At 42.8% G+C, this 22,637-nt stretch overlaps 1 protein-coding gene across 1 annotated transcript in view; it reads right to left on the bottom strand.

The window, feature by feature from the left end:
* Positions 1-3,141: 3,141 nt before the first annotated feature.
* GNAI3 (G protein subunit alpha i3) overlaps positions 3,142-22,637 on the bottom strand; it is a 37,453-nt gene continuing 17,957 nt past the window's right edge. Inside the window, exons 2-9 of the mRNA XM_006092582.3 lie at positions 20,730-20,772; positions 20,473-20,614; positions 17,664-17,821; positions 14,906-15,034; positions 10,768-10,897; positions 10,188-10,341; positions 5,295-5,507; positions 3,142-5,207 (exon numbers count right to left, since the gene is read on the bottom strand). Coding sequence (XP_006092644.1) covers positions 5,317-5,507; positions 10,188-10,341; positions 10,768-10,897; positions 14,906-15,034; positions 17,664-17,821; positions 20,473-20,614; positions 20,730-20,772 — 947 coding nt within the window. The 3' untranslated portion in view covers positions 3,142-5,207; positions 5,295-5,316. The remainder of the gene's footprint in view (positions 5,208-5,294; positions 5,508-10,187; positions 10,342-10,767; positions 10,898-14,905; positions 15,035-17,663; positions 17,822-20,472; positions 20,615-20,729; positions 20,773-22,637) is intronic.

The raw sequence follows: 22,637 nt of genomic DNA on the forward strand, positions 1-22,637 counted from the left end.
ATCAACCTACAACAAGGAGGTCATGGTTCAATTCCCGGTCAGGGCACATGCCTGGGTGCAGGAGGCAGCTGATCGATGATTCTCTCTCATCATTGATGTTTCTATCTTTCTCTCCCTCTCCCTTCCTCTCTGAAATCAATAAAAATATATTTTAAAATAACACACAAAAAACAGACCTTTCACCTGCTCCGCATATAGTTGAACTTCATTTCAGGTCTTTAAAATGATTATGGGACACTGAGATGCTGAGACAAGACGAGCAGCTACAGACTCTGCAGTGTAGTCTTGAGTATCACGAATATTTACAAAGCACCTTTCAATGTCATTTCTATGTGATGAGAACCGTGGAACATCATAGTTGGGAGATATAACTAAGCCCACTTTTAGTTCACAGAATAGGGATATAAGACCGAAAGATTTCATAGCTGGTTGGAAACGGGGGGAAAACAGAACCCAGCACACAGAACAACTCTCCAACCTCCTCAGATTCTGGGGCCTCAGGACCTTCATCCTACATGAGCAAGAATGAACAATTAGGACAGGTAATTTCTTGTGACTTGTTATGTCTCCTGGGGGAATCTCTCATACATGGAATATGGGTACACAATGGAGGATAATAGAAGTTAGGAGATAGAAAAATCCAATTGTACAAAATTTAATGATCCAGCTCTCAAACCTCACAGCTTAGTGAATGCTCGTACACGGAGATGGTGTGTCCCAGCTGTGTCCTTGCTAATGATTTTATGATCGCTGCTACCTTGCTGATTCCCACTAGACTTCAGGCAAACATTGGCACCGGGCACAAAGCCTTTACTACTGGACTCCTCCATCACTCCCCGTACCCACCCTGTCCCAGGCGCCTCAGAAAAGACTTTCACTCCAGCTTAGGCTAGCTGTGCTCTTCTTCCATGAACGCTAGATTCATGGCATTACATTTACAGTTAGCTCTGTCACAGGATTTTGTTTTTAGTGTGGTGTGTGAATCTTTCCATTTCCAACGCATAAATAAATGCAGTGAAATAAATGTTTACAAGTCCCAGTTTCTTGTTTTGTCTTAATTTTGTGTAAAAAGTAGATACTTTAAGTCATGTACAAAAAGTGCTTCTTACTGGCAAATAAAAAGTAGCCTGGCCAAGGAACGGCCCCATGTTCACCGTGGCTCTCCGCTACCTACTCCTGTGTAACATTCCTCACTACCTTAGTCCTGAGAAGACAGGCCTGACCCCGGCTTGACGCAGAACCAGGAAAACTGCCCTGCCCTGCCCGGACTTGTTCAGAAGTATGTGTTCCTCAGTAGAAGTAACTCATAAAAGGTTATGAGAAAATTGCAGGTGTGTGTGGGGGCAGGGGTTAAAACCTAAACAAAGATCTTGACCATCCTGGAAGGCAGTTCTTCAAGGGCCTCGCATCTTTCTTTTACTTCCCAATAGCTACAGACAGCAAGATCAACATCTGGCTGTCTCTTGTGTGTGGATGGCCATGAAGCCACGCAGAGAGCTGTGGCTGATCAAGGTCACATCTCTCATTTTATTATGAAGCCTGGAGAAGAACACTGGGAAACTGAGACAACTTTGTTCTTAAAGTCGGAACCACACCCAGCCGGTGTGGTTCAGTGGTGGACATCGACCCAGGAACCAAGAGGTCATAGTTTGATTCCCGTCAGGGCACATGCCCGGGTTAGCTTGATCCCCAGTAGGGGGCATACAAGAGGCAGCTGATCGATGATGTTTCTCTCATCGATATTTCTATCTCTCTTCCTCTCCCTTCTTCTAAAAGTCAATAAAAACATTAAAAAAAAACAACTAAGTCACATCAGTATCACATCTAAAAGGTTTCGCAGGTGATAAGAGGGGAGTAAATGCAGTTTTAGGTTTTATAAATGAGTAGAGGACTGACTGTGATTTTTTGAGCATTTGGAAGGGAAAAATCAACCAAAGGCAGGGTTTAACTGGAATGAGACTAACTTTAGCGTCTATGTGACTGCCAGACAGCAAGGAGCTCCGCAACAGGAAACTCCAGAGCTGTGCTAAGCAAACAGATAAGCAGACGGAGTACTTCGCCAGGTCAGGCAAACAATGTCCACAGCGAGTCACAGCCATGAAAAGGAGAACCATGGCCTGGATGTACACAATTAAGGTGAGCAAAAGAATTGGAAGAACCAATGATTATTTTTAAATACTCTAAAATACGCATGTAATAAAACCAATAGATAGAAGAAGAAATAAGACAAGAGAGCAGTTTTTAAAAATGTGGTCCATCTATTCTTAGAATGCAGCACTTTGTGAAAAAGAACAATCCATCAGTGGAAATAATAAAACGATACACTGAACTACACTTAGAAATCTAACTGTCCAAAATAAAGATGGCATCTCAAGATCCACTTACAAAAAACTGTAAATGTCTTCGGAATTTTCATGCCAGGAGGTGAGATCTGTTGCAAGGCTGAATTAATAAGGTAGAGGAGACTGGCCAGGAAGCAGAATGATTCCTCTTTATATAGAGTCTAAGGTTTAAATCAGGCGAGAAAGATATGACTGTCAACAAAAAGAAGCTATTACTGCAGTCCTTCTGGCTGGGGTCTAGTAAATACTGTTCTTTATTTATTACAATTTAATTTTCTTAGATGTGCTGATTTCTTGGATGGTCCAGAGCCTGGCCACCTGGATTCTGAAACATGATCCATCACAACTCTCCAGCATTCTTCACCCCCAGACACAGGCAACTTTTTGTTTCTTTAATTACAAATATCAAATCTTTTCTCCAGGCTAGTAGATAGGATGTTTTAGCCCTACATTCTAGCTATAAGAAAAAATCTTGTATTTCAAGATACAATAGTGATCTGCGAGCCTGGTGATCAGAATAACCCTTTTAAAGTTATGGATTGCTAGCCAGCTGGCCAGGAGTCAAACTCTGATATGGATCCAGGTGATTTGGGCTTAAGGCATATTTGAAAACCACTGACTTCAACTGTGTCCCTGTGTCTGCCAAGGAATGTACATTCAGGTAAGTTATTTGGGATGGGGGAGGGGTGGGGGTTGATCTTCATGTAAACACAGAACAAGTGTAAATGGTGTGAGAGGCAGAAAAGTGGAGAACTACTACTTTTCACTAACAAAAGGACTAAAAATGAACACAGACATATTCAAATGAAAATACAAAATGCATTTCAAAGTATAATGAACTTTTTGGGGTTATCTGTTATTATGGGCTATCAACAACACCATCCCATCAGCCCAGACTATAGAAACACTACAGTTAAAATAACACTGGAGCAATTCTCATTTCCAGATGATTCTATTTACAAAATACAATAAGGAAAAGATATATTCAAAACAAACAAGAACTATCATCCCTATTTACATTGTGGGCATAAGTCAATCACCAATTAAAGCTGATAGTTTTCTTTCTTTTAGGTCGTTTTCACAACACTGAAATAAAATTGTTAGATAACACAGTTCACCATCTGCATAGTAATACTTTTCCAAAAAGAATAAGAAAGAAAAACAACAACAAAAACTACCAATAAAGGCACTGAACTACTGTGGCTTACTTTTGGAACCAGCTTCGATGACCACCAAACTTTTTTTTTTTTCTTTTTAAACTAGTGAAAGATCACATCAAAAGATGAAACAGAATCCAATCCTAAAAGATTGGACCCCAAAAGGCACTGCTTAAACCAGTGACATGGACTGCTCAAAATGCATTCTCTTCATCTGCCTCCGCAATGGACCGTTCACTATTTAATGACATTTGCTGTACATTGTACAAAAGGACCTGCAGGCAGAGGCAACTACAGCTCCCCACACGACCAAAATGTCAATCTGGGAAATGGACTGTGACGGCCTGTCACTTACACAGATGGGACATAAGACCCTCAGGCTGGCCAGGATTCAACAATACAATTACACCAAAAGACTAGCCTTCAGGGAACCTCCTTACCTAAACCCACTCTCAGACAAAGGCCAAAGCACACTCAGCAGGGGCAAAAAGAAACAAAAGAAAATACTTCCAGAAAGGACTAGTGACAAACAGGAACAGACCTGGACTCTTTACTCATCATTTTAATACTGCTGCCACTATAACAGATTAAAATCTGTACACATGACAACGTGGAAAAAGGTCCCCAAATGCAATGGTTTCGGCAAAAGAACGTCCTAAGGATTATTACAATTAACATTGCTACAATAAAAACAATGGCAAACGGCTTTGGCACCACATTTACAAAGTAAAAGCATGCACTGTTCATACACTTTAGATGTTTCCCAACAGAAAAAAGGCCATAGGAGATGAAAAACAAGGGGCATCGTTGACAAAACTCCCTTTGACCGAGACAGACAATCAAGGATCAGAGCGGTCAATTTAGTAGGGACGTAGCAGCAAAGTCACTGGTTCTGCTTAAAATTTAGCAATTAAAAAAAAGAGATAAAATTTAGCAATTTGCATTTGATTGGCAGCTGCCCTAGGTATGTCTGTATCCAAGAAGTTGACTTTATCATACTACAGAAGCATTTATTTAGTAATTTGGTAATCAGCATAAACCCAGTAAACCCTCACCCTAAGCTTAAAAAAAAAGAGAGAGCTAGATAGAACTCTCCACTATAATTACCATTTAGAAATCATTATGGTACTTTCAACAGAAGAGTAACATACGTTTCATCCAAAAAAGCTGTAATTATAGTTCCAATAACTGAAGAATTACACAATTACAGAAATATTATATTCTGACCATACCAAGAGTTAAAAAACAAAGAGTTCCTACTAAGAGGAATATTTTCAAGATGATCTGCTCATATCTTGTGCATAGTTAAGACTGTGTGTGTTTTAATAAAGATTCTTTTGCAAACAAAGAAATAAAATTTTGTATTCTTGATGGGAAAAAAAACCTGAAAAAATAAACTACTGATGGTCTGTTAACAAGGGAAAAAAAAAGCTACATATTGAAGTTCTGGAATGCAGCACCTCAACTTCACATCTGCTCTAACATTTGAGATTTTGAAATCCAAGTGATGTCTTGATTCATACTTTACGGCTGTCCAATTCCATGTTTGACTTGAGCATCTCGTGTCAATTAAGAGTCCCTACTACAGAAGATTGTGCTAAAGAGCGCTAGAGTTCTGCATGCTGCCGCCATCCCTGGTCCCGGTCATGCTCGCTGCTGCCCAGGAGACAGCAGGAGAGGTCTGGTCTCAACACTCCACATGTAAAAACTGGAAAAGAAAACATTCTCCATTAGAGAACGTTTACTGAGTCGAGAGACATGGCCGCAGCGCTGGGAACCACTGCCCCAAGTTTACCTTTGGTTCACACCCACTCGCTTCAGTAAAGCCCACACTCCTTCAAGTTGTGCTTAATGATGACATCCGTGACAGCGTCAAAAACAAACTGCACGTTCTTGGTGTCGGTGGCACAGGTGAAGTGGGTGTAGATCTCCTTGGTGTCCTTCCTTCTGTTCAGGTCTTCAAACTGGCACTGGATGTAAGCAGCTGCCTCTTCATACGTGTTGGAACCTGAGGCAGACACCCCACATCCTCAGTTCAAATTAAATAGCTGCCCGAACTCAGCTACGTCGAGCCTCCTCATTTACCGACAAAGAGAGGGCACGCAGGCCAATGGAATACAGACATTTCTGTATTTCTATCATCATCATTAGGTTTTTCTTCAGAGCGGACTCATATCATTATAAACTGAACAAAATCATCACACACAAAGATCCAGAAAAACAAACTGTAAGTTTCTCTTTCCCCTTTCATTTAGACTTTTTGGCTAAAAAAACCCTATGAAGTATAAAAGGAAACTAGGAGAGTAGGAGCATATATTTCTAGAACACAATTGTTTAGAACAGTGGTTCTCAACCTTCCTAATGCCGCGACCCTTTAATACAGTTCCTCATGTTGTGGTGACCCCCAATTTCATTGTTACAAATTGAACATAATTAAAGCATAGTGATTAATCACAAAAACAATATATAATTATATATGTGTTTTCCGATGGTCTTAGGTGACCTCTGTGAAAGGGTCGTTTGACCCTCAAAGGGGTCGCGACCCACAGGTTGAGAACCGCTGGTTTAGAAGGTCACAAAGCCTGTACTCCTTGAGGAGATCCTATATAATAAAAGGGTAATATGCAAACTGACCAAACAACGGAATGACCAGTCGCTATGATGTACACTGACCACCAGGAGGCAGATGTTCAATGCAGGAGGTGTCCCCTGGTGGTCAATGCGCTTCCACAGGGGGAGCGCTGCTCAGCCAGAAGCCGGGCTGACGGCTGGCAAGTGTAGTGGTGGTGTTGGGAGCCTCTCCCACCTCCGCATCAGCCTAAGCCGTCAGTTGGACTTCCCCCAAGGGCTCCCAGACTGTGAAAGGGCACAGGCTGGGTTGAGGACCCCACTACCCCCGAGTGCACGAATGTTGTGCACCGGGCCTCTAGTGTGAAATAATTCAAAAGGGTAAGTCATGCTTCTTTTCAAAATCATTCCAGTGTTAAGGGGCTTAGCCTCAGAGCCTTGATGCAATAATTTAAAGAACCAAAGGTACACTAACAGATGCAAATGGAAAGGGCCCTGAATTGTACACCTTTAAGTAGTCAATTTTATGGTATGTGAATTATACCTCAATAATGCTGTAATTTTTTTAAAGGTGGAGGTGGGTGGGGGAGGGAGGACCAAATCCCATTGTCAACATTTGTAATTAACACCCTTAATCAACTGCTTCCTACACATCTTCTCTACCTGTGAGCCTTTAGAGTAGCCTCGGAAATGGCTGCAGAGCCAGAGAAAGGCAACAGAAACTGATTCCTGTGAACCAGCAGCTACTGTCACCAACATCAAGCATAACAAAAAATACCAGCACTGAGCACATAAACACGAAATAGCAAAGAAAAGGGTGTTATTTCATCAGCAGAATGTTTAAAGAACTGAAGGAAGATAGCTTGGTAGGGGCTTGAAATGGTTTCCCACAGATCTGTGGGGCTTGTGTAATTTAAAGGCGATAGAGGACTGAAAAACATGTCTGACTGGTAGGAATAGATATTGGTACTTGGGAAATAAGGACTGGGAATCCTTCAGAAGGACACAATAAACAGAAAAAAGGCTTGGAAGTTCATACTCGCGCGCGCGCGCACACACACACACACACACACACACACAGTGGTGACATCCAGGGCTCTTTGCTATGTGTGAAGAAGACTCCCAACTGAACATTAATGTCAATCCTTTTACTTGTCTTAAGGAAGCTCTCCAGCCAGCATGGCTTAGTGGTCGAGCGCCAAGCTATGAACCAGGAGGTCATGGTTCAATTCCCGGTCAGGGCACATGCCTGGGTTGCAGGCTCGATCCCCAGTAGGGAGTGTGCGGGAGGCAGCCATCAATGATTCCCTCTCATCATTGATGTTTCTCTCCCCCTCTCTCTTCCTCTCTGAAATCAATAAAAATATGTACTAAGAAACTTTAAGAAAGATTCCTCCCCCCCCTCCAACCTCCTACTTTCTATATAGACTCACCCAGCTCTCACCTCCCGCCTCACTCTGAACAGAGGACCACATTTCCAACTTCCCTGAGAAACAGAGGCCATGGGGCTTAAACTATTATCTTAACCTTTTAGCTCAACACCTCGCTTAAAAAGTTACTGCTATCTGCATTTATTTTTGTACCTTTGGTCTTAGAGATGTCTCCTCTCTGGTTCCAAATTCAGTTGCTCTACCTAAACTCCTTTTATAAAGTTGAGGTAAAATTCACGTAACGTATAACAAACCATTTCAAAGTGTACAATACGTGGCATTTCCTGTGTTCACAATGTGAGGCCACCACCACCTCTCTCTAGTTTCAAAGCTTGTTAACCCCAGAAAAACATCCCACTCCCCCACCATCTCCTGATAGCCACCCAGCCATCTGCTTTCCGTCTCTGTGCATGTGCCCATTTTGGATGCATCATATAAAAGGAACCACACAATTGTGACCTTTTGTATTTGGCTTCTTTCACTTAGCATAATGTTTATGGAGCTCATCCCAGCTGTAGCATCCTTTTTATGGCTGAATAATGCTCCATGAACATGCCATTCTTTGTTCATCCACTCATCCTATCTAGACTCTTTTATGTTTTTTATTAATTTTAGAGAGACAGAGGAAGGGAGAGAGGAAGGGTGGGAGAGAAGAAGGAAGGGAGCAAGGGGGAGGAAAGCGGAAGAGGAGGAGAGGAGGAGAGGGGGAGAGGGAGAGAGAGACACACATCGATGTGAGAAACATCAATCGTTTGCCTCCCTGCATACATCCCGACTAGTGAGCAAACCCACAACCTGGATATGTGCCCTGACTGGGTACTGAACCAGCGATTCTTTGGTGCATGGGAACGCTCAACCAACTGAGCCACATCGGCCAGGGCCCTACCTAGACTCTTGATTCCCTTTTTTCCTGCCCGCTTGCAAATCTCGCTCCATCCATCACATCCACTCTTTATAACTTTTCTCTTGCTGTAGGCTCTTACCTCTACGCCCACAAACATCCTCCACTTTTATCACTCCTCTTACTGCTCTCGGTTATGGCCAACACCAGAGGTCACTCCAATGTGTATCTCATTGTTCTGCATACAACACTGTTGCCCACTCCTCACTTCTTAAACGCTCCTCTTAGTTTGTGATATTTTGGCTCTTCTGGTTCTTCCTTTTGGATCCTCTACAAACCCTTCTTTCTCTCCTGCCAAGAGAGGCTGATACTCTCCTATCCCATCCATGGTCCTTTTCTCTCCTCTTTCTATAATATCCACTGAGTCATCATTTTCATTCCCACACTGTATCCCCAATCAATATACCTTAACCCTCAACCTCTCCCCAAGCTCCAAGGCCACATACACAATAACTGCCTATTAGATATCTCCATCTGGGTGTTCCAGACACTTCAAAACCCACATTCCTAAATACGAATTCAGAGCACAGCACCAGCACCCAATCAAGACAGAACTCGGGGAGTAGCTCTGCTTCTCCCCACGTCCCTATCCTCGCCTTATCATAGAAGGCATTTACAGTGTCTGCTCAGCGAAGAGTCCCCTTCCCCGGAAATGCCCGATTCTGATCTAAAAGTCATAGTGGTGCAGCCCTGGCAGCCATGTCTCTCCTAGGAATGTGAACCTGGGGAATTTGAACTCAGTCTAGCCTGGTCTTTTAAATGGAAGAAATACAGAAACAGTGGCAGAACCATCTTTTATCACATAAATTGAGCAGCAGAAGAAGTTGGTGAAGAGAGAAGAATGAAGAAAACACACAGGGGCGGGGTGGGAAACAGAGAGGAGAGAAAAGAAATAGGGATTCGTGACAGCTTTCTATTCCTCGTTCTAACTGCACTGTTAAGACATGCCTGCACTCTTGCCCTTGACGTCTATGGTATATCCCCATATCTTCACCAAAAGTTTTTATTTGCACCCAAAGAGAGTCCTTACTAATTCAACTCCCCTACTATCTATCTTTATTGCCATTTTGAAGCACAGATCCTACGATTTCATGTTCCCAATTAAGATCCTTTAATAGTTCCTTCCCCACAGTCTCAACATGAGAAACTAGGCCCTGCAGGAGCATCCCATCTCTCCAACCAGTCCTTCCCCCCACTTAACGCTCAGCCATAACAAATTCCTCCCTGGTTCCGGAACAAATCACGTCCCTTTTTACCTCCGTACATGCTATTCCCTCTTCCTAAAATTCCCCGTCCGCTTGGCGGTATCTAATTCATCCTCTTCCTGTCTCACTCTAAGTGTCATTTCCTCGAGACAAGACTGCACTGACCCCATCGAGGTAACCACTGCTTCTGTTCTTCTTTCATCAACATTTCATACCACAATGAAATCCTTCGTGTGGGCATGTGTATCTCTCGCTACAACGACTGTCAGTTTCTTGAGTGCAAAGATTGCACCTTATCCTTGCACTTTCTTGAATGTATTTATGCCAAATTTTGATTTTTTTCTTTCTCTATATCCCTCAGAAAATAAGAACAGAAATATAAAACACACTTGTAAACTCATCTGTGTCGGGAACAGCACTTTAGACTCGAGGGGTCTAATCACATACTTATGTTGATTCCACTACCGGCAAACACTCCCCATAAGGATAACAGGCTTTGTTCCAAACAAAAGGCAGTTGTAGGAATGTCACTAAGTGTTGATCTCAGGTGGGTACTTCCAACAAAATCTTTCATGACCACTTACCCGTGTATTCTGGATAACAGATAGTTAATGGACTCCTCTTTATTTTTTCCTCAAAAAGATCTTTCTTGTTGAGGAAGAGAATGATTGAAGTGTCTGTAAACCATTTGTTGTTACAAATGCTGTCAAACAGTTTCATGCTTTCATGCATTCGGTTCTAAGAAAGAAATAAAGGATGATAGGTCAGTCACAAAAAGCAAAGGTGGACAACTGTTCATGAAAAAACAGACCAAGTTTTAAAAGCACTGAATGGCAACCGTGGAATTAAGTCAGACACTGATAACAAAAGGCCTGGGCCAGTCCTCATTTCTGTAATTCTTGGAAGATTAGGAGGTGGGAAGAAGGACTGGCTGACAAGAGGACTGAATCCTGCCCACACACTCAATGTGCTGCCATGGTCATATCTCTTAAGAGTCAATAGGGCATGAATGAATGTTTTGAAAATCGAATTTCACTGACAAGGAAAAAAGTTAGGGATGTAAGTTTTGATTCAATGAGCACATGGATGCACAAAGTCTTCCTAAAAGTTAGTTTCCATTTCCTGGATGCACAAGACAGGCTTTTTATGGAGGCTCCAACATACCATCTCCTCATCCTCAGCCAGAACAAGGTCATAGTCACTGAGGGCCACACAGAAGATGATGGCTGTCACTCCTTCAAAACAGTGAATCCACTTTTTTCGTTCTGATCTTTGGCCGCCTACATCAAACATCCTGAGGACGGGGGAAAGCACAAATTCAGCAAGATCACACACCCCTCCCTGAACTGAAATGGCGAGGGATTTCCCACTATTGCATATTCCAAACCCCATGTGTAATGGAAAAAAAACAGACAAAGGAGCAGATAAAGTGTAGTCAAAATAATTATCTGTGGTTAAATTAAAACAAAACATGAGAAAATAAATCTCTGGAATAATAAAAATTCTCATTTTAGAGATAGTGAGCCTCCTCTCTATCAGCTTGTACCAGATGTGCCAAGCCAGCAGAGTAAGCACTGAAATGGATAAAAGGAAGGGGAGGAAAAAGAACAGGGAAAATAAAGAGCTGAATAATACAACTTAAGATAATAACGATACCTAATATTTATTGCGTGTTTACCATGATGCCAGACACCATCCTAATCATCTTAAGTGCATTAACTGATTTAACCCTCATCGCACTCCTGACTCCTAAAGTATCCCCATTTTACAGATGAAGAAATTGAGGCACAGATGTGTTAACTAATTTGCCCAACGACACACAACTAACAAATGGGGACCGAGGATCTGAACCCAGGCACTCTGACCCCAGCGCCCAGGCTCTTATCCACAAACACTGCAACCTCTCAAATGGTTTACCTCTTTTGCGAACTTAATAAATATAAACCCCCAACTTGCATTCTCTCCATAACCTCTCCCTACTGATTCATAAGTTTGTTTTCTTTTCTTTTAAAAAAAATTTAGGTATAATTGAGATACATTTTTCTTACAGAAAAATATGTTAGAGATTAATTATGGAAAAAGGGGAATTATGTTTTTTTGGTAGGACGCTTAACAAGTCAGTATCTAAAAACAAAACTAATGCTTCTCGACCCCAGTCTTATTTGAACTTAATTAGTACTAACAAAGCCTCAAGTGTTGACATACTTCATGTTCCATCCCGGTTAGTTTTAGTCCACTGCTCCCTTCTGGGGGCTCACTTATATCCTGCGTCACCTGCTGAACTGTCAACAATGTCCTCATCCACCTCCTACAGTACAAGAAGCACCCGCACAGCTGTGTCTCAGCTGGTACTAGGGTCGGAGGAGGTCGGCAGACAAAAGGTCAGACATCCTGAAGATGTATGTTTGATGATGGCAACAAAATGTTTAAAGGTTAAAACTCTGCCAAGCTGGTTTAGTTTATCGGATCTACAGTGGCTAGGGACCTAGTTCCAGAGATTTTTTCCCTGAAGACATTGAGGCAGTTGAGTAATTTCTCAATGTGAGTTTGAAGAAAACGGTCATTTATCTCTTCGTGACCAACTTTTTCTTCTGATTGATCTCATAGTGGTTTTTTCCGAACTTTGGTCATGTTGCCGATAATGATGCAATCACAAGTTGGCTTTAATACAGGTCATACTATAGGTTTTAGGAGCTCTAACATCATATATTTCACCAGGGACGTCTTTCAAGGGGAGACATACACTGGTACTCCAATAATTTTGGTTTACTCCTCCATTTTCTTCTAAAAAGTTCATAAAACTAGTGGAACACTATGACGCTCCCAATGTGGACTTTTAGCACATGTTAACATTAACAATATCATTCACTAACAGATCGACATTTTATAAACATTACCTCATAACTGAGAGGCAAGTAAGCAATTACACAATGCCTTGCATATAGTAGATGTTCAATAAATGTTTGAATAAATGGATAGTGGTTTTGCCTAGAGAGAAGAGGAAAAGGAAGAAATGATAGTACTTCATAACAAGATGTCTACATGCCAACAATACAGTGGGTACAGCACCTTAATTAGATCTGGCTACTGATCCTGACATTGGAAGACTAGTAGGATTTACCTAACTAGAGAACAGTCTATGCCAACATCAACAAGAAAGTTCCCACACTAAATAAATAAAGGTCATGAGCCCTAGCCGCTTGGCTCAGTGGATAGAGCATCAGCCTGCGGACCAATGGGTCCTAGGTTCGATTCCGGCCAAGAGCACATGCCTGGGTTGCGGGCTCAATCCCCAGTAGGGGGCGTGCAGGAAGCAGCCGATCAATGATTCTCTCTCATCATTGATGTTTCTATCTCTCTCTCCTTCTCCCTTCTTCTGTGAAATCAATAAAGAAATATATTTTTAAAAATAAATAAATAAAGGTCATGACATTTAATTATAAATGGATTACTAATCTTATAGTACACAAAGACACATGGTTTCATGGGTGATAATCCAAGTGGCCTCTGTTACTCTTTTTTTTTTTACTCTCACCTGAGGATGTGTTTTTATTTATTTTTAAAAAAGAGAGGAAGGGAAAGGGAGAGAGGGAGGGGGAGGGGAAGAGGGAGGGAGAAACAGAAACATCGATCGGTTGCCTCCCATATGTGCCCTAACCGGGGATCGAACCTGCAACCTGGGCAACTACCCTGACTAGGAATCAAACCTGTGACCCTTCAGTGTATGACACTATGATCCAACTCACTGAGCAACACTGGCCAGGGCCTCTGACACTCTTGTTAAATAAGTTCACCAGTTCTAAAGATAAGAACTCTTCTATATGCCCTGGCCGGTTTGGCTCAGCAGATAGTGCGTCGGCCTGCGGACTCAAGGGTCCCAGGTTCGATTCCAGTCAAGGGCATGTACCTTGGTTGCGGGCACATCTCCAGTGGGGGGCGTGCAAGAGGCAGCTGATCGGTGTTTCTCTCTCATCGATGTTTCTAGCTCTCTATCCCTCTCCCCTCCTCTCTGTAAAAAATCAATAAAATATATTAAAAAAAAAAAAGAACTCTTCTATAAATATTCAGCTGGACTGCTATTTCCTGTATTTCCAGGTTACAAATAGGTATACTAAAATTTCAAGGCCTCAACTGGAACCCAATACTTAAACTGTGGATTTCACAAATCCTCTAAATTAATTTTTTTTTCAGAGAAAAGAAAACAGAAGTTCTGAGCTAAAAGTTACATTTGTATGCAACAATGCTCACTATTACATCCTGCATACAAGCATAAAGAGGTAGCTAAAAAGAACATCAGACATTGAAGGGGGAAAGTCTACTTCTAATCTCAAAGGTCACAAAAGCAGAAAACAGAAACCAACGACAGTTCTAGTATTTACAAAAGACCAGTAACACAGAGATGAACCTATTTTAGAATTACTAATGCTGATGAGAAAATTCTTTGTATTGAAATACTAGAATTTTCTCTGAAACAACCACTGTTTATATGTCATCGTACCTCTCCAAATATCTTTATCCCCAGAAATATTTCCCACTCTGCACTGTATTAAAAACTCAGTTGTGTGTATACTGTGCACGGATCAGTCCATGAGTCCTAACTACATTAGCTCCATTCCACTAAACTTAAAGGAATATGCAACCAGGAAGAGAGGACTGACACTGGTGAGAAAAGCATTTTCATTTTAATGCCAAAACGGCCGAACAAAGCCACATACCTGGTTTCCTGCCCTTTTAGAATTGTTGTTACCCTTCTAAACAATAAACACCCAATACCTGTTCTGGTGGTTCCAACAAAAAGCAGCTGAAAATAATAAAATTAAAAACAAAACACACTGTACCCAGCTGGCATGGCTCAGTGGTTGAGCACTGACCTATGAACCAGGAGGTCACTGGTTTGATTCCTGGTCAGGGCACATGCCCGGGTGTGGGTTTGATCCCCAGTAGGGGGTATGCAGGAGGCAGCCGATCAATGATTCTCTCATTGATGTTTCTATCTCTCTCTTCCTCTCCCTTCCTCTCTGAAATCAACAAAAATAAAAAATAAAAAACACACAGTAGTAGCCATATGATTACTTCTACTGACACCCAAGTTATAACTTAATTTTGATTTTAGTTCCTCAAAATGGACAAAAGTATTTATGCTACTTGGAGAAAAAAGAAATGCTTGGACTTCCATAGTTGAAACATTCAAATACAGGCTGATGAATACGGTAAGTTTCTAAACCAAGAGCTCCTGCCTAGAGAACTTTCACTCTGACTGAGAGAGACTAAGTGAAGAATGATGTTTGTGTTGGTGACTTACTTGAAGTACAGTTCTTTGAAGGTGAAATGCGTTTCCACAATGCCTGTGGTCTTCACTCTTGTCCGCAGGACATCTTGCTGAGTTGGAATGTAGTTGGTTTGGGATATTCTTTCCAAATCATTTAGGTAACTAAATAAAATACACGTTTATGTTTACCTGGTGAAGCCAACCATGTGCACAGCAAGTCAACAGACTAAACTAGTTCCTGCCAAAAGTAGATCCTGAGCTAAAGTGGCCAAACAGAATCACATCTCCCTATCACAGAAATAAGAAAATGTGAGCCTAGCAGAGGACAGAGTAGGTTCTATAAACACCACACAAAACTGATAGGACTTTAAAGAATAGTGTTTGAATTACTAAAAAGAGAACTATGCTCAATAAGAATGAGTAGTTCCTGTTTTTATTTATGAAACTGAAAGTTGTGGGTTTTTTTAAATCTAAGCCAAAAACAAACTATAAATACCTTCAAAGAAATTTAATTTGTCATAAAATAATTAAGAGACTGATTCACAGCTAAATTAAATTTTTCATGATTTCAGGGTTTCTAAAGATTTGTGGCCTGACATGAAGAACAGGTGGCACCACTGTAAGAGAATCTTATTTAATAAAAGGCTAATATGCAAATACAGTGGGGCCTTGACTTACGAGTTTAATTTGTTCCGTGACGGAGCCCGTAACTCAAATTACTCGTATGTCAAGTCAAAAAGTGAACGAGTGAGACACGTGATACTGGGCTGATGTTGTGGCGTTCACTGTGACATTCGCTGCGCCAACTAGCGGTGGGGTATCTGAAGCTGGCTCATAACCCGAATTTTAGCTTGCAACTCAAAGCAAAAAATCGGCCAAGAGACGGCTCGTATCTCAAAAAACTCATTAGTCGGGACACTCGTAAGTCAAGGCCCCACTGTAGACCAAATGGTGGAACAACCGAACAACCGGTTGCTATGATGTGCGCTGACCACCAGGGGGCGTGCACAGACCATGGTGGACATCAGCAGCAGGCAGCAGAGCATGGAACATGTCGGGATGGTGGAGCAGGTGAGTGGGGGCACCAGACCAAGCGGGGCACCGGTCACTGTCATTGGGGTGAACCTCTGGTGGCTACTGAAAATTCTTTGCTCCTGTGCGCTGGCCCCGCTCATACCCACTGCCAGCACTGGAGCCGCCACTCGTCCCTGCTGCCGGCGCCTGGCGTCAGCCCCCATCGCTCGGCGCTGTCAGCAGGTGCGAGCGGTGCCTGCCAGCCTCGATCGCCCCTCAAGGCTTTTCCACCTCCCCCTATTCCTGAGGGGCGATCGGGACCCACAGCTGCCTCTCACATCTGCTGCCAGTGATGGCCCCGCTCGCACCCACTGCTGGTGCCTGGCGCTGGTCCCAATCACTTGGCGCCGTCAGCGGGTGCGAGTGACGGCTGCTGGCCCCAATCACCCGCAGGAAGGGGGAGGGCTTCTCCACCTCCCCCTTCTCCTGAGGGGTGATCGGGGCAGCAGCCGCCACTCGCACCATCAGCATCAGTGCATGGGAGTGGCAGCGGGGCTGCCAGCAGAGAGGGGACCCAGGCCATGGTGGGAGGGGCCAGGCGGGGGCGCACAGCATGGGCCAAGACCCACCCCTGTGCCCACTGCAGCCTTGCAGCCCACAGTTCCTTTCAAGGTGCACGAATTCGTGCACTGGGCCCCTAGTCATTAATAAGGAGCCAGTCAAGCTTAAATCAACAATTATGAAAAAAACCCCACAAAAACAGCACCTCTATAAATCACACGTCTTCAGGTGTAGCTGGAGGATTTAGAGATTACTGAATGTATGATGGAAGAAACAACTACAATCTAGCTTTGATGACTACTGGGAGAATTATTTAAACTACCAATAGCTGCAATTTAAAAATATTAAAAAAAGATGGGAAAGAATCTTGAAATGGTTCACAAGTCAAATTTTCTCTTGAAGAATAAGTTTTTCAAATATCATTTAATTTCTTCTATAACAACTTACATTGGCATGAGAATGGGGAAAGGAGGACAATATAATACTGGAGAAAATACCTTCATGTTTAAAAGTGTCTTCATTTAGAAAAAAAATGAATACAAGTAACAAGAACTCACCAAGCCCCCAAAATGCATGTTAAAAAAAACAACATTCTGAATATAGGTATGATAAGTAAAAATGTAAAAGAAGCAAAACAGGATAGCACATTATAGCTTAATATAAGTATTCATTACAAATTTCCTAAAAGCACATAAACCAAGAGAATTTCCTTGACAAACAGATGCTTCAATTTCGTTCCAAGACTCAACATCTCCTTCTATGTAAAGTCTGCTATTGCGTTATCTGGCAAAAGATTTATCAGTGGTGACTAGTCCCCGGGAAATCCATACTGCAACCAGCCACAGAGTGGATGCATAGAAAGGGAGTCACAATCCTAAACTCCCTCGCTTGCTGGCAATCGATGCAAAGCCCTGGTGCACAGAGGGATCCCTGAGCTGGGAGAGAAGCAGGAGCCAGCTGCAGGAGATGTCTCACCACTTTCCCCTGCTGATCACCAACTACCATAGAGCTCCTTTCATGGTGCCAAGTCTCCCACCTACATTCCAAGAGGAAACGTTGTTCTCCAGGTCATACAAAATGACCAAGGGCTCTCCAACTGAACTGAAACCTTCTCTATAAGGAATCCATAGACTTCAAGAGTGTCTGCTCCTTCCCCATTTCCGTAAGGATGGGCAGTGAACTGAGCTGTTTTCTGTGATAGAGGGAAATGACTTACTATGAGGCAGAATCGTTGAGCTGGTACTCCCTGGATCTGCAGAAGCAAGCCTGCACACCACCATCTTGCCACAGCCGTCTAATCACTCCTGCCAGTTCCGGGGTCATGACTCCTTCCTCGGCACTGCCAGCTAAGACAAATAACTGCCGGGCATCATCCTGGAGAGAGAGACAGATGGTCCTCCAGTTCTTAAAGATGTGACGAGTCTCTTACTTACACACACACACACACACACACACACACACGCATCATATGTTATATTATTTCTAAAGAGGCACTGAGTCTCACCCCTTCTCTACTACAGTCACAAGTGCAGAGCTGAACCGAGGAATGGTTTCACGCCCCTACCCCTACCCCACTTCCTTCACAGACCACCATCCCCTGCAAAGATCTCCTTCTGACTGGCCTACTAATCTCCATCCAGGTAACGCATACATTTTGGCAGGAACAAAACCTGGCCTGTGAGACAGACATATGTAACTCATTTGCATTCTGTTCAAGGAAGTCTCCAATAAAAATAGGAATGAAGACTAGCATGTAAGAGGTGAAGCCTGCACACGTCCAAGGAAGTAGAATCAGTTTAAGGAGAAAGTGTTCTCTTCTTCCCCCTTCAGGTCAGACAGGAGCAGGAGGCATTTTGGAAGTCTGGAAGCCTAGTGGGAGACACAAATCCCCCAGGGCAAATGCAGTCTCTGGATTTCCGCAGCGCAGTAATAACCCTCTAATAAGACAGGGGGAAAGGCAGCAAAAGGAAAAGTAGCTACAAAGAGAGATTCGATTCAAACTTCCTGAGTCAGGGACCTAGCTGTACAAACCTCCAATGCGGGAGTGGGGGGAGAGGACCGAAAGGGGCTGGGAGAACTGTGACTGTTTTGCTTTACTCTTCTCAGCCCCAATTGTCAGATGGTATAAAAAAGAACACCAGTCTCATGGGACGATTCCCCACTCAAATCTAATACCTGCCTCAGGAGATTTCCAAATGACTCTACAAACACAGAAACGAAAGAAGCATATTCTTGGTAAAGAAAAAGGGGGGAGGGGAGCAATCAATTGTATCACAGTGGCCAGCAGAGAGCATTTCCAACCACAGGGGCAATCACAGCCCCAACCTCCGAAGATGTGTGAATCCACCTGCGAAAGCGAAGCAACACAAAACTAACCTGAGTGCATCCCATTAATTCTGCCTAACTCGGGGTCTTCGGCCTTCATGGTGTTTGCCGAGTACTCCTCCTCCTGTAAGATCCTTTCCTGTTTCTTTACTGTATTTTTAGGCCCAATCCTCTCTACGAAACTTTATCTAACATCCACATTGCCCTCCTTTTTTTTTTTTTTAAATATATTTTTATTGACTTCAGAGAGGAAGGGAGAGGGAGAGAGAGATAGAAACATCAATGATGAGAGAGAATCATTGATTGGCTGCCTCCTGCACATCCCCTACTGGGGATCGAGCCCACAACCCAGGCATGTGCCCTTGACCGGAATCGAACCCGGGACCCTTCAGTCCACAGGCTGACCCTCTATCCACTGAGCCAAACCGGCTAGGGCTGCCCTCCTTTCTTTCCAGAGATAAGTATTTAACATAAAGGAGTGAATGACTGAGAAAAGCTGCAAAATTACATAAACTGGCGAATACCCAACAGTGAGCAGGCCCTTCTACAGAGATGGTATAGTCTTTATTTAACATTTGAAGACTTTATAGTCCCCTGGTTCTGAAATCTGACCCATACTCATGCAGATATTAAAAACACCTCAATAAGCATTACTTTTAAAATTTAATGCCATGGTTCTAATTTTAGAAACTTGAAAAGAGAGAGAGCTACTGTATCATAATTTTGCTGTCCTGACTTTGTAAACACTGTTTCAGGAGGCAACACTTTCCCCTACCACTTAATCTCTTCCACTGGCCAATCCTGCTTCCCCACAATAGACCTTCTTAATAAAGGTCTGTAAAGAGGCCCCTCTCTGCAATGAACTTCATACCTTCACCCTAAGCAGACATGAAAAACCACCTGCCCCACACCCAGCTCTATTCTTTCCCATTCACTCTCTAACCAACCATAAATAACTAGGACAGTAGAGGAGCTATAAATATAAATTCTTACACATTGTTTTTTTTTGTTTTTTTTAAAATATATTTTATTGATTTTTTACAGAGAGGAAGGGAGAGAGATAGAGAGAGTTAGAAACATCGATTCAGTCCTTACCAAGTATATTCTGGGGGAGCGATATCTGCCTTAAGTCTCTGCACCTCAGAAAGCAGAGCTACATGTCCAGGCAGCCTCTGTTACATCCCATCAACTGGCTCTCACTTGCTACTCTAAGATAATAAATTCTTACACATAAAAAAGAGAAACTTCGATTCTATAGTTCAGTGTAGTACAGGGTCACAGTATCCTTGAATACTGAAAACTGCCTCTAAAATTTAGATGTGGTGTTCAGTCCTTACCAAGTACATTCTGGGGGAGCGATAGCTGCCTTAAGTCTCTGCACCTCAGAAAGCAGAGCTACATGTCCAGGCAGCCTCTGTTACATCCCATCAACTGACTCTCACTTGCTACTCTAAGATAATACACAGTGCTGTAAAAGAAGTGGATAGAAGCTATCCCAGAACCCTAGTCTATCCCATTTCCTAAAGACCTGACAAGCTAATACCTTCCAAACAGATTGCTAACACTTCTCAAATGAGCACATAGTACTTTGCTACATCTTACCTTGTTGCTTAAATTCATTTCCCTAAAACACGAAGCAAATTTTGCTTAACTGCATCTACTGATAAAGAGCAAGGGGAGAGGAAATGAAAGGCACTTACTGCTCTGGCTGCTTCCCCAAAGTCGATCTTTAGCCGTCCCATGGCTCGTATGATGGCAATAATGGACTGTATCGTGTTGCTGTAGACAACTACTCTATACTGTTTACATTCTTCCTCCGAATAGCCGTCCTCATGAATGATTCTTGGAAAAGAAGAAAACCACAAATCATTACGATGGACCTAAGATGGAAAGACCCTGTGAACTTTCATGCATTGTGAGGAAATGCAGTCTTACAAAAGGCCATGTCTCAACTTACTTCATCTGTTTCACAATGGTGCTTTTACCAGATTCTCCAGCACCTGAAAGAAAGGGAAACCAAATGTTGAACTCATCTGGAATCAAACACAAAAGCATGAAATCAACAAGAGTGGTAATTCCAGATTAATGGAAACCACAGGTCCTGGGGAAAACTTTGGTCAGGCTTCTATCAGGAAAAACCGGTGAGCTTCTCCATTAGAGTTTTTTTTATACTTTCTTTACATAACTCAGCAACCAAGTAAAATTCATTGACAGTGTCCCAGGGCCTACTGCATACCACTTGTGAAAAGCAGGCCTTCTCCAGGAGACAAGCCAACACCTCTAGGAACTCACCCTCTACAAGAAACAGGATACAGACACTGAACACAGGCAAAAATGAAATGATTCATGGTTGGCCTAATCACGTTGATTAATTCCTCTGTCAACCCCCAGGGACCTGAGGAATGTTCCAAGGGCAATCCTCTCAGCCATGGGACTAGAGTTCAACATAGAAGCAGAGGAGGCACTGTCCCCAGCACTTTTCCACTCTATACCCCACCCCCACGGTCCCTTCCTCATCCAGTGAGAACCACTTTAATGACCACAAGTGTCAGGGGGCCCCGCTGAACTCCTTGAGATTCATTCCACCTGCATTTCCCCAGCCAATGCATTTTCCCACCTTCCAAGATGCCTGTTTAACACTGACCCTCCCTCAATCCTTACAAACCCGTTCCCACTTCTGACTCTCAGCCTCTCTTTTACTGGAAAAATTAAAGAACTAAAAGAAAAACATGCACACATTTTCCCATAACCAAATCTACCCATCTACGTGTACCTCCATGAATACCCTCTACCTTCATCAATGAACTGTCTCTGCCAATGTCTGAGGCTAATCTCTTCAACTGTGCACTTACCCACCGCATTATACCTACTCAAGGTCTTGGCTGCTACAATTACCCCATGTCACTCAAATATCGAGGTTTCTCTTCCTACTGGGCCACTCTCATCAGTATACAAAGTTACTCGATTATCTTCCATCTTAAAATCAACACATACCCCGCCTCCTACCTTCCGACTCCACGTATCTTCCTCTAGCCACCCCTTCATTTTTTCTTCCTCTTTATACCAAAACACCTGAGTTGTCTATACTCATGTTCTCCAGTTCTGTGCCTCCCATTCTCTCCTAACCCACTCCAGGCAGATGTCCACGCCCACCACTCGACTGAACCCACTTCCCCAGGTCTCACAACTTCCATGTTAACAAAGCCAATGGCCAATTCTTGTTCCTCATCTTATTCAACCTCTTAAACAGAACTTGTCCACATTGATAACTTCTCCCCTTGAAATATTTTCTGGAGCCCACATCCTCCTGTCTGAATTCTAAAGGTTATTTCCTTGGCCCTTTTCTCTGTCTGCATTCATTCTCTAGGCCACCTCGTCTAACTGGTGTTTTAAACACCAGTCATAAAGTGATAATAATAGTTAACAGCTAGTGAGTACTGAGTGCCAGACACAATTCCATGCACTTTGCTTGTATTAACCCAATGAATACAATACCCTGTGTGGTAGATATTATTATCCCCAGATGACGTACATACAGCAGAGAAATGTTAACTTGTCCACAATTACAGTCAGTAAGCAGCAGAGCTAAAAATGTGCACTCACACAGTTTGGCTCCAAAGTTGTTGTATACTGCCTCTATGCTAATGATTTACAAATTTAGATCTTTCATCTTGGCTTCTAACCTTGGCTCCAGCCTCATCTAGGGAAACTACCTACTGGTATATCTATCTCATTAGCTTCCTATTAGACATCACAAACTTACAATGCCCCAAACTGAGTTACTGCTTCCCTACCTTCCCACCAAAGCCCGCCCCATCCCGTTTCCTTATCTCAGTAAATGACAGTAGCACTGACTCAGTCACTC

This window comes from Myotis lucifugus, unplaced genomic scaffold, assembly GCF_000147115.1.
Source record: "Myotis lucifugus unplaced genomic scaffold, Myoluc2.0 scaffold_101, whole genome shotgun sequence".
Taxonomy (NCBI): domain Eukaryota; kingdom Metazoa; phylum Chordata; class Mammalia; order Chiroptera; family Vespertilionidae; genus Myotis; species Myotis lucifugus.